This window comes from Takifugu flavidus, chromosome 16 (assembly GCF_003711565.1).
Source record: "Takifugu flavidus isolate HTHZ2018 chromosome 16, ASM371156v2, whole genome shotgun sequence".
NCBI lineage: Eukaryota > Metazoa > Chordata > Actinopteri > Tetraodontiformes > Tetraodontidae > Takifugu > Takifugu flavidus.
The window spans coordinates 12,722,702-12,735,023 of NC_079535.1; the positions used below are offsets into that span (position 1 = coordinate 12,722,702).

The window sequence follows — 12,322 nt, forward strand, 5'->3', positions numbered from 1 at the left end:
CTAAAGCCGAGCTAACGACACTCGGCTCGGTTTAACTCGTATTTTGAAACATCAGCTGCTCTCATTTTAACGGACTTATCTACATTATATTTATTAAATGCTTGTTATTATTCCATTTGCCGTCGATAAAAAAGCTTTTCTGACCCAACCAGCAAAGCTAAAGTAGCAGCTAGCATAATCTGACACGTGAGCTAGTTAGTTAGCACCTGTGAATTATCAGACAGGTGTGAAACTAAAATCATCTCGATCCTGATCTGGTGGGTGATTTATTGCGTTTATTCCTGCAAATGACAACTTTAAACTTTTTAACACCCAGAAGCTTCATAAATGAAATCACTTATAACTATAAAACTCTAATTTCTGTTTAGCTGTGAAACAGCAGCACAAAAATGAAGAAAGAATCAATTATGCTCCTCAGAAAACAACCTTTAATTTCTGTGCGCCAGCAAAACAAAGATAAACAAACAAAACTAAAGAAATCTGCAGATAAAAGCGAATCACGCCGAACCGCCGCTTTGCGTCTGTTGTGCTGCGCGAACGCTGCAGGAACAGGAAGTTCCCGGGAGGATGTGAGGTCACCGGAGGTCAGCGGCACCTGGGAGGCAGCGATTGTGCACGATTGAGGTTTTCCTGCAAACACGAGCGTTTACGTCCCCACGGCTGTGGAGCTGCCATCATGGAAGCTGCAGCAAGCCTGCTAGAAGAGTGTGTGTGTGTGTGTGTGTGTGTGTGTGTGTGTGTGACAGAGTAACATCACTCCTGCAAACAAACATCAGCCCTCACAGCTGTTCATTTGTCTGTTTTTCATTTTCTCACCTACACTGAAAACACACGGTTGTCATGGCGACTGTTTGGACACAAGCAGCGATCCAGAGGGGCGGCGGGAACTCTCGACCCGCTCTGGATAATAGTGCCCAACATCTGTCCAGCTGTGCTCGTCTTCAGATGTTTCCAGTTCTTCACGTCATTTATCGGCGTTCGCGAGGTGTCGAATCCCGTCGCCACGGCGCCCGCCCCCCCCCCCCCCCCCCCACGGAGCTGCGGCTACATGAATAATGGATGTTTGTTACTTCACCCAAATGGATGCATAATTCAGGGGGGGCAGGAGGACACACACACACACACACACACACACACACACACACACACACACACACACACTCTCCCCTCCTTTGACAGTTAAACGGAACATTTCTACAGAGTTTAACGGAATAACGGTGAAATTCTCTTGTTCCGACGGGTGAAACGAGGATGACGTTTGGGGAAGGTGGGAGGCGGGATGCGGACCCGTGTGGCGGCACCCCCCTCCCGAGCCCCGCCCCCGAGCCCCCCCCCCCCCCGGTTCTCTGAAGGTCAGAGGCAGGTCAGCGATCCGATCCCCGACAGTGGAAATGTGCTCGCCACTTCCTGTCATCATCATTTTCCCCGTCAGCAGGTCGTCTCTACCTGGAGGACACGCTGCCGGCGCCGCCCGGTTCCTCCCCCATGTCCTGCTGTCGGCAGGCGAGACCCTCACAGGTGAGGTGGACCATATCAGCTGACATCACACTCAGAACCAAAGTTCTGCACAATAAAAGTCCGATTTTTACTGGGAAAAAAATAAATAAAAACAGAAAATGTTTGGCGTCTGGACGATGGTCCAGACCCTCCGACCTGAGCCGGTTCTGAGTGTGGCGTCACACAGACCAGCGCCGAGGCCCGGTCCAGAGATGGACTGGGCCTCCAGCAGGATTCTGGAGCAACAAACGTCACATGATGTGACATCACGACCTGGAGCAGCATCAAAACTCAGCATCCGCACAACAAACCCAAACCTGACCCGCTCCAGTGGGAATCCACCAGAACCGCAACCTAAACCAAGAAGAATTTTTAAAAAAAACGCACGTCCGCGGACACGAAGGACTCCTCAGATCAGGACTTTGGCTTCAGCAACAGATCCCAGATCAGCTGAGGCAGCAATAACTGATCCGGACGTTCCGGACCGACCCGAACCTCTTCCGGATCATCTGGAGCTCAGCTCCCAGCAGGTTGATGCTGCCGTCCATGTTCCAGAAGCTCAGCCAAGGTTCCTCCTGCGGCCGCTGGCACCAGGATGGAACCAGGGGACGGACCCCCGGTTCATCCCTGCGTGGAAATGTTCCCTCTTTCCGGAAGGTTCCGGGCCCGTCCGGAGGAGGCGGCGGCTAGAATCCATCGTCGTAATCTCCGTCGCAGCCGTAATCTGGAGGAGGAGACGAGGAGGAGGGATTAAGGTGCTTCCACCAGGAGGAGAACCCGTCAGGAACGTCCTCGTCTGCTCTAATGAGACGATGATCTCGCTGGCGCCGACCTTTGACCTCACCGTAGGAGGCGTTTCCCTTCAGGAATCAATTAGGCTCAGGATATTTTACTGCTGCGGCGTCGGGACCTTAAATCTTTTACAGGCTGAGGCATAAAGACGGGAAACGTCGTTTTTCTGAGGCCTCGTTAAAGCGCCGCCACGGCGGCGGCGGCGGCGAGCGCCGCGACCCTCAGGAGGATCATTAGAAACAGAACCTGGTTCTGAATCCAGACACCAAATACTGAGACTAAAAACATCAGCGAGGACTTCAGATGACGTCACGCGAACATGGTCACATGGTGGAAACGGCGGCGTTTTGAACCTGGAAACAGGAAGTTGTGACTGACCGTTGCCGCCCAGCAGGTCCATGGCGCTGACACACGCCTCCTCGTCCTCCTCCTCTTCGTCCTCGGCGGCTGCGTCGTCGTAAACGACCGGCCCGCTCTCCACCACCACGGCGGGGTCTCTCACGGGCACCGGCAGGGGCCCGGGAACGGCGCTCTGAGCAGACAGGAAACACGGCTGAGTCCATGTTTGTCGTATTTCCCCCACGTTTCTCCGGGGAAATCCGATCCGCCGTCGGATCCAACGTGACCCACTTCCTGCCAAATTATGAAAATAATAAACAGTTTTGGAGGCAGCGGGGGGGCGGCGAGGGCGGGTTCACGCGGCGCCGAAGGTCGGGTGTGAAGAGGAAGCAGCGAGATGAAACCTGGAGGCGGAGAAAGGCGCGATTCAAGGTTCCGACCCGACAGCAGGTTAAAACCACGGAAACGCCTCCCGACAGGCAGAAACCCTGAGCGGAACCCTCACAGGAGAACCTGCCTGGAGAACAGGTGGCGCCGCAGGTTCACACGTTCCCACGGCGACGCGGCGACAGCGGGCCCGCCATCGCCTCACTTTCAGCCAGAGCTAATTGTGACGTGGAGGAGGGTCGTGGTGTGATTTCTGGTCTCCACGGCAACAGCCTGCTGGGGTTCCACACTTCCCCCTCATTTCCTCCTCCTCCCACCCCAACATCGATTCGACTCACGCCGAGGAGAGGTTCTGGAGTGGTTCTGGAGTGGTTCTGGGGAGGTTCTGGAGTGGTTCTGGGGAGGTTCTGGAGAGGTTCTGGAGTGGTTCTGGAGTGGTTCTGGAGAGGTTCTGGAGTGGTACTGGAGAGGTTCTGGAGTGGTTCTGGGGAGGTTCTGGGGAGGTTCTGGGGCTGCTGCGAGCGCTTCCTAATCACTGCTCCTGCGGGTTCTCCGAGGATTCTAACGAGAAAGCTGCTCGTTAGCGGAGGGAAGCCGACTCAGGGATGTGTGTGTGTGTGTGTGTGTGTGTGTGTGTGTTGGGGGGGGCTGAAGTTACTGGTGTGTGGAGAAACCGGCAGGATCAAAGGGCCTGAGAGCAATGCAGCGTGGGTAATTGTAATCAGACCCCCACTGAATTTTAAAAAAACAACATCTTCCATATAGTTGCATGCATGTGACCACGCCCCCGTGTGACCACGCCCCTCCCATACATTATTAGCATAATTAGTGGCTCAGTGAATTAATGACTTTGAACAGCAGCTAAACTTCGTTCATTAGCGATTTTACCAAAAATCTCAGGATTTCATCAACAGCGGAACCAGAAGAAGCGGCGGTAAATGTGGACTTAAGCTCCGCCTCTCTGGCGCCAACAATAACACGTAGGATCGTCGTTAGCAAGATGTGCTAGCGACAGTTACTCGCTGCGTTACTATTGGACGACCTGCGGGTGCTACCAGGAGCACGCCGGCTAACATACGCAGACCCCAGATGAGGCTCCGCCTCCTCCAGCCCTCGTTTTTCGGAATCCCGAGCCTCTCCGGAAAACCCCGCCTCCCTCAGTGAGCTTGGTCCGGTTTCGCTTCCAGGGGGTTAAAGAGAAGTTCGTTAAATTGATTTCCTGCCCGACTAATTGCTGCTGGAAGGAAAACTCTTGTTTTTGTCTTTTCTCGTCGCTCCAACGGAACGTTGCGTAAGAGGAGCAGCCAGCGAGGAGCCAACGGCCACGAACGCCGGCCTCCGGTTCCCAGGGGGGGGGGCTGGGAGGTTGCTAGGCAACAAGCCTTGTTGACACGGCCCCGAGTGGCAACGTCTTCTTCCTGGTTGACAGAGCCGCAGCCTTTAGAGCGAAGAGGAGGAGGAGGAAGAGGAGGAGGAGGAAGAGGAAGAGGAGGAGGAGGAAGAGGAGGAGGAAGAGGAGGAGGAAGAGGAAGAGTCCACCCATGACGGGCAGGTCCCACAACACGCTTGTTAACGTGTTTTTCACTCACCAAAGAAGAAGAAATCGCTCGAATCGACGCTACAACGGAGGAAACTGCGTTATTCTCACGTTAGCTTAGCATCAAACCTTTGATCTGTGAGGGGAACCGGGAGAGCGGCGTCGAGTGTGGGGACGGAGATATCGGGCCCGTCCAGGCGGAACACCTGGGACTGGACCGGGTGCGCACGTTTGTGTGCACGTTGGCTAAGTGCTGGAGGGCGAACGAGGGTCAGGAGAGCGAGCGGGCGACGGAGACGAAGAGCAGACGCGAGGAGGAGGCGGAGCTTACCGTCTCCACCGCCAGCTTCTTGTTGGACGGTCCGCTGATGAACGGCTGCAACCTGAAACACAGAGCAGAACAGGTGAGCACCGCCGCCCCGGCCCCGCCCCCTGCGCTACCCCGGCCCCGCCCCCGTTCCCGCCCCTCACCCGCTGCAGCCGGCCAGCAGGGGGCGCTGTTGTTAACGAGCAGCAGCTGCTGAGCCTCTCGCCAGCCTGGATTTATGTAGTTTATTACCATCTTTATCACGCTCCGCTAACGGCTTCCTGTCCTTGTTTACTACCCTCATTATGTCTGTTATAACTGTGTAATAAAGGCTCCAATTAGCAGCAACAATCAGGGCGAAACGAGCCCTCGTCAGTGACTGACAGGCTGACTGACTGTCACAACAATCTTCCTCGACAGAGATAATCAGCCCTGGCTGGAATTAGCAGCAGCAGCACCCCCCCCCCCGCTGAGCCCCCCCTGAAGGATTTACAGTAAAAGTGCTCCCCACCCCTCCCAAGTGGGGGAGGGGTGGGGAGCACCAGAGAGCTTTTAATTAATCTGCTTTAACGGGGGAGCGAGGGGGGGGGGGGTGACAATGAAAGTGTTATCTGGAATGTCCCCCCCACCCCACCGAGCTTGTTAGGTTGACCAGGTCGACTCCCTGCTGAGGAGGGGGAGGAGGGTGAAGGTGGGGGGGGGCGGACGTTTGACCTGAGGGACGACTGATAAATGTCGCTACTGAGCTGCTCTTAATCTGAGGAGCTACTTCGTTAACGTCAGCCAAACACGTTTATAGCCGCCAGAGGTCAGAGGTCAGGACGGTGGGGAGCGCCGACGCGCCTCCGGCCATCGTTGGGGAAAATGGGGGTTAAACGGGTAAAAGCAGGGAACGCTAACAGGGCGTAGCCGCGGGGACGCTAGCCAGACGGTCGAGAGAAATTCCCATTCATGCTAGCATTTAGCTAGCTGCTAATCCCCACAACCTTATCGATTCATACGGGCAGTAAATCGGTTGCGCCCATATTTAGCGTTGCGTGGTTTCCATGGCGACGGTCACTAATCCCTCCCCTGATTGGTCGACCGTATAAATCAGAAACCCGGAGGACCAATTTAATTACATTTGTGATGAGCTCCAAAAATGATGCGTTTCCTCCCAGATTTTCACACGCGTGCACGTGCACCCCCCCCCCACACACACACACTTGCACTTCTATATTTGTGGGGGCTCCAGACCCTCAGTGACCCCTGACCTCTGGTCTGATCTTCCCTCACGCTCCACGGAGATTCATCGCTCTCATGAGTAACAGGGGTTTCCATCACCGCCTCTCCGTGCACGCGCGCGCGCGCACGCACGGCGTTTAATAACCTGTCTGACGGCGGCTGCGACTTTTCTCCAGATTCATGAGATTTCTGGGTCATTAGCAGCCGCGGCGGCGGCGAGCTCGTCCTCCATAGATATTTTTGGAGCTTCTGACTGGTGAACGAGATTAGCTGCTTACTGAGACGGGCGGCACACACACACACACACACACACACTTGCACTTCTATATTTGTGGGGGCTCCAGACCCTCAGTGACCCCTGACCTCTGGTCTGATCTTCCCTCACGCTCCACGGAGATTCATCGCTCTCATGAGTAACAGGGGTTTCCATCACCGCCTCTCCGTGCACGCGCGCGCGCGCACGCACGGCGTTTAATAACCTGTCTGACGGCGGCTGCGACTTTTCTCCAGATTCAGGAGATTTCTGGGTCATTTAGCAGCCGCGGCGGCGGCGGCGAGCTCGTCCTCCATAGATATTTTTGGAGCTTCTGACTGGTGAACGAGATTAGCTGCTTACTGAGACGGGCGGCGTGCACGTACGCTCGCGCACACACGCACGCACACACACACACACACACACACACACACACACACACACAGTCTGACAAGGAAGCCACAGCAGAATTCTGAAGGCTTAAATTTACACTGAAGTGGAAAAACAACAAAATGAAACTGGTTCTCGTGCGCGTGCACGTGTGCGTGCACGTGGGTGTGGCGGAGGCTGCTGTGACGGCGCCTCGCTCGGGCGAGGATCACACGGTATCAGCAAAACCACAGGGTTTGGGGACAAAGACGAGGTCATGTGACCTCACCCCCGGGTCACATGACCTGGGCTGTTTACGTGCGTTCAGGATTTTGCTGGTTTATAGTCGGTGACTCATAACTAAACCGGATTGTTAATGATGAGTTCAGCTCGACAGCAGCCGGTAACCCGACCTCTCCGGGAGGCTCTCGGAGTCACTCGTGGAGGTCGGAGGTCAAGCGGCTGCCAGCGGCCCGTGGAGACAGACTCTCTGGCAGCCCTCCGTCTCCATGGCGACCATCCAGGGCAGCAGGGGAGTGGCTCCCGACGCGCCGTCGGACCTCAGCGTGAAAAACACACACGCAGACACACACTCGGCAGGTCACCCGGAATCCTGCCGGAATGACAGAGGGATCCGGTGAAATCTGGGAAAGCTGGATTTATAGGAGCTGATCCGAGGTCTGTTTATTAGCAGGACAGCGTCCTGGACCTGGACCAGCACCCTAGACCTGGACCAGCACCCTAGACCTGGACCAGCACCTAGACCTGGACCAGCACCCTAGACCTGGACCAGCACCCTAGACCTGGATCCTCTTGCCTCCTTCACCTCCGACATCACCCCTCCCCTACTCGTCACACTAAGCTAATGCTAATGCTAGCACACAAAGCCAACCACCCAAGTCGTGGCTACTAGCTTAGCTTAACGTGCTTGATTATAACGTGTAAACACTTTAGAACTCGTCAGGCGTCGCTCGTTCACCCGCGCGACGTCCCCCCCAACAGCTAGCATGTTTCTGGGTCTGCGATTGACACGTGGCGCTAACGGCAGCAGGTACAGCTGCTGTCCGCCGTCCGGCTAACAGACGTCTGAAAGGAAACCCGTCTGCCTCCCATCTGTCCGTCTTTTCACTTTCAGCCTTCCATCTCGCCCTCCTTCGCTCATCCTCCCTGTCGCGACTCGCTCCCTCGCTCCGCTAGGCTATCAGTCTCTGCTGGGCTTAGCGGCTCGTTGCTAATCAGCTTACTGCCAATGAGACTAAGCCCGAGCTGAAAAGGCGATTGAGGGAGGCCGTTTAGCCAGCGGCTGACAACTGGCACTAGCCTGAGGGGGGATGGTGTCGCTAAGACTTAGCATAAAGGAAAATAAGAATGAAACTAATAAACCAACTCTGGGCGTTAAACGAGTGCTGCTAACGAGATAAAAAGAGGGAAGTCGGAGCCACTCGGAGGCCGCTAAGCTACAGTAGCACCAACTTTTTCAGTGTTTTTTGGTTTGCTAGCTAGGTTGTTATTTCCATGGATAAGCAGGATGGATAAAAACTGGGATGTTTTCCAAGCGGCCCACTGTTCAAGGCCCCCCCCCAAATACCAGCCGCGGTGGTCCCATTAGTTACAGAGGGAGGTTCTGCAGAGAACAAAGGTTCTGGCCGCTGAAAGCCGTTTGGATGGCGAAGGCCGCGGTCGCCGCTGCGAGCACGACGCTCCGATTGGTCAGAGCTGCATGAGAAACGGATTCATGCGAGGGCGGCGGCGAGTGGGAGGGGCCACACATGTGAGCACCACAATGTCCTTCAGTTCTTCGGTGCCACCACTCGGGTCACGCCCACGTGGACCGATCACGCAGCTTAGCGCCGCAGCCTTAAAGCGCTCCGACCCCAAGCGGCTCGCGTGACTTTGAAGTTTGGACTTGGAGCCGAAGCAGGAAGTGACCTCGACCCTGCCCAGGAAGTGACCTCGACCCTGCCCAGAAGCTTTTTAAAGATCACCAAAACGCTCCATCATTAGCAAACGTCACCGCTAACCACCACTGGATCATTGGGGGGGGGGGGGGGTCTGCGGCTCCAAGGGCGGGGCTACAACCCTCAGGCTAATTATAGACCCAGGGCTCCACAGCTGGACCCCCCCCACCCCAACAGGTTTGGCTGGAGGTCTTCAGAGCCCCAAACAGGAAGTAGTTCCTCCTCTCCGACTCTCGCTGCCTTTTCTTTTCTTCCCATAAAACAAGAAAAAAGGAGGGAAAACGGGAAGAGACGGAGCAGAGAAACGACAAGAAGAAAATATGGGAGGGGGGTAATTATGGGGGCTATTTCTGGAAGACCGCCATCCTCCAGCGGAGGTGGAGGGAACAGGGAGGGTCCGGGTGGCAGCTGGGGGGAGGAGGAGGGGCGGGAGAGAGGGGAGGGAGGTGGAACGGAGCAAGACCAGGTCCGGGACCAGGTCTGGGACCGGGTCCGGGACCGGGTCTGGAGCAAGACCAGGTCCGGGACCAGGTCTGGGACCGGGTCTGGAATATGGCACATCCCAGCCTCCCGAGACCAGGAGAGACCAGACTCCCACCTCCCTGGTGTCCCGCCGTCAAACTGGTTTGAACCCAGTGAAGCTAAATCAAACTGTGGTTTGTGGAGAGCAAAGACTTCAAGAGAGAGATGAAAGAGAGAGAAGAGGGGGAGGAGGAGGAGGAGGAGGGCAAAGAACTCGTTAGCGGGTTGAAAAGGCCCAAAGCAGGACTGGACCTGATGGTACCGACAGATACGAGAGAGAACGAGGTCCCCAGGGGATCAAAGAAGATCAAAGAAGATGAAGAGCGCAGAAAAACGAAGGTCACAAAGAGCCGAAAAGTTTTGGTTTGTTTTACAAACGAACGTATCGATCACCCACAATGCATCAGGATGCGGATCAATGGGTGCGATCGAGCGCGGAAGCGAGAAGGAACGAGGAGAACTCCGAGAGGACGTTCCCTCCAGGAGAATCCAGCGGGGGAGGGGGGAGGGGGGGGGAGGGGGGGCCCGGGACAGGAAACAATGGCGGCTCTGTCAGCAGGCGTCCTGGTTCTGCCCCCACGCTGGATTATGCTAATGCTAGCTGGGTCGTTCGACACACCCACCTCTTTCCCAGGGTGCTCAGCGGCGTGCTGAGGGTGAGGGGCGCCTGAGCAGGTCGGCGTTGGCGCGGGGAGAACTTGGAGGCGGCGGGGCTCTTCTTCGGGGACTGGGCCGGACTGGCGCCGGGCTTGACTGTTGAGGTCCTTCAGGACGTCGTAGTTGATTTTAGAGGAGATCCTCTTCTGCTCCAGCATCTTCCCGATGGCCTCGTCGGCGGAGTTGGCGCGGATGGGCGCGCGCTTCCTGGCGGATCCCCTCTGCTGGGGGAACCAAACCAGAACTTTAGCCAAACCGGTGAGACGGATCATTAGTCGACTAAAGTCAGGATGCTAACAATGAGCAAGCTAGCAGACGTTTGTGGTTGAGGCTAATCAGGTGCATCTGAGACCAGAACATTAGCTAGCGCTACATTAGCGGGTCGTGCTAGCGCTAATGTTGATGGGGGGTGGGGGGGGTGATGAGCTGCCAACACCCCCAATGATTTGATTGGGATTCTGTCCTCTGATTAGCAGCTAATCCACCGCCGCCAGCGCGGCGCCACACAGGTCATTCTAATCAGCAGGCCAAGGTCAAAGGTTATCTGGGAATATTTTGTCGTCCATTAGCCCGTTCAGGTGGAAACGTCTGAGCAGCAGCCGGCTCCAGGCTGACGAGCTGCCGGTGTTCAGGTGGGTCCGTAACCTCTGCTGGCTGGAGACAAACATCTGGGAGGTGGTTCCTGTTGGGATCTGGACCAGGGTGACGGTTGGAGACCAGAACCGTTGAGCTGCTGCAGACGGGGAAACTCAAAGCTGCAGCTAATCCAGATGTTGTTCCTGTCTGCCAGAACCAGGACAGGAGCAGGTTTACATCAGACCCCCTCCCCTTCAGAGACCAGGGGGGCCGGGAGAGAGACCAGGGGGACCAAAGGGACCGGGAGAGACCAGGGGGACCGGGAGAGAGACCAGGGGGACCAGAGGGACCGGGAGAGAGACCAGGGGGACCGGGAGAGAGACCAGGGGGACCAGAGGGACCGGGAGAGAGACCAGGGGGACCGGGAGAGAGACCAGGGGGACCGGGAGAGAGACCAGGGGGACCGGGAGAGAGACCAGAGGGACCGGGAGAGAGACCAGAGGGACCGGGAGAGAGACCAGAGGGGACCGGAGAGAGAGACCAGGGGGACCGGGAGAGAGACCAGAGGACCGGGAGAGAGACCAGGGGGACCAGAGGGACCGGGAGAGACCAGAGGGAATTTTTTTTTTAAAATTATTTTATTGATTTTTATCTCAGAATCTTTGATGTTTCTGCAGGTTGAAGGACAGAAGATAAAAATCTGGTGTATTTTCCCTAGAACATCTTCACGTGCTCTCGTGGCTCAGACCCAGCCAGGAAACCTGAACTGGGGGATTATTTAGTAGAGCAGAGGAACCAGGATCCAGGAACCAGGATCCAGAAACCAGAAACCAGGAACCAGGATCCAGGAACCAGGATCCAGGAACCAGGATCCAGGACCCTGTCCACCTCCTTACCTTCCTCTCCTTGTAGATCCCCAGCTCCTTCTCCTTCGCTATTTTCGCTTCTTTTTCTGGAAACAGAAAATCCAGAGATCAACTTGAGCACCGACAGCTGTGTGTGTGTGTGTGTGTGTGGGGGGGGGCAGCTGTGTGGGGGGGCAGCTGTGGGGGGGCAGCTGTGGGGGGGCAGCTGTGGGGGGGGCAGCTGTGGGGGGGGGGGGGGGCAGCTGTGGGGGGGGGCAGCTGTGGGGGGGCCCGGTACCTCTCTGCTCCTTCAGGTAGTCGGAGTTCTCGGCCATCCACAGCGCCGTCTTGATTTTGATCTCGTTATCGCTCAGCAGGTACTGCAGGAGAGGACACGGTTACTGCACAATCCAGCTGTGGAACCAGAACCAGCGGAACCAGCGGGAGGTTCTGCAGGGACGTACCAGCTCTATCTCGCTGTCGTCGATCCCGCTCAGGTCCAACTCGCCGCTGTCAGAACCATCTGTCAGAAACAAAACGGCCACGCTCAGAAAACCTGCTGAGACCCAGTGGACCAGGGGACCCGGGGGACCAGGGGACCCGGTGGACCAGCGGAGCCGGTGGACCAGGAGACCCGGTGGACCGGGAGACCCGGGGGACCAGGGGACCCGGGGGACCAGGGGACCCGGTGGACCAGCGGAGCCGGTGGACCAGGAGACCGGTGGACCGGGAGACCAGGAGACCCGGTGGACGGGGGAGAGAGAGAGAGAGAGAGAGAGAGAGAGAGAGGAGAGAGAGAGAGAGAGAGAGACAGACAGACAGACAGACAGACAGACAGACAGACAGAGAGAGACAGAGGGAGAGAGAGAGAGACATAGAGGGAGAGAGAGAGAGAGAGACATAGAGGAGAGAGAGAGAGACCTCAGAGAGAGACAGTCAGTCAGAGGGGCTGGTTCCATCAACCTCTGTCAGTGTTCTGGGGGGCACATGAGACCATGGGACGCTGGGTGAGGAAGAGGAGGAGGAGGAGAGGAGGAGGAGGAGGAACACCCGCTGTCA

At 56.5% G+C, this 12,322-nt stretch overlaps 1 protein-coding gene across 1 annotated transcript in view; it reads right to left on the reverse strand.

Annotated features, from left to right (window-relative positions):
* Positions 1–405: 405 nt before the first annotated feature.
* LOC130540133 (transcription factor IIIB 90 kDa subunit-like) overlaps positions 406–12,322 on the reverse strand; it is a 34,763-nt gene continuing 22,846 nt past the window's right edge. The window contains 8 exon segments of the mRNA XM_057059059.1: positions 406–2,221; positions 2,668–2,821; positions 4,884–4,935; positions 9,809–9,939; positions 9,941–10,066; positions 11,315–11,370; positions 11,562–11,643; positions 11,728–11,786. Coding sequence (XP_056915039.1) covers positions 2,184–2,221; positions 2,668–2,821; positions 4,884–4,935; positions 9,809–9,939; positions 9,941–10,066; positions 11,315–11,370; positions 11,562–11,643; positions 11,728–11,786 — 698 coding nt within the window. The 3' untranslated portion in view covers positions 406–2,183.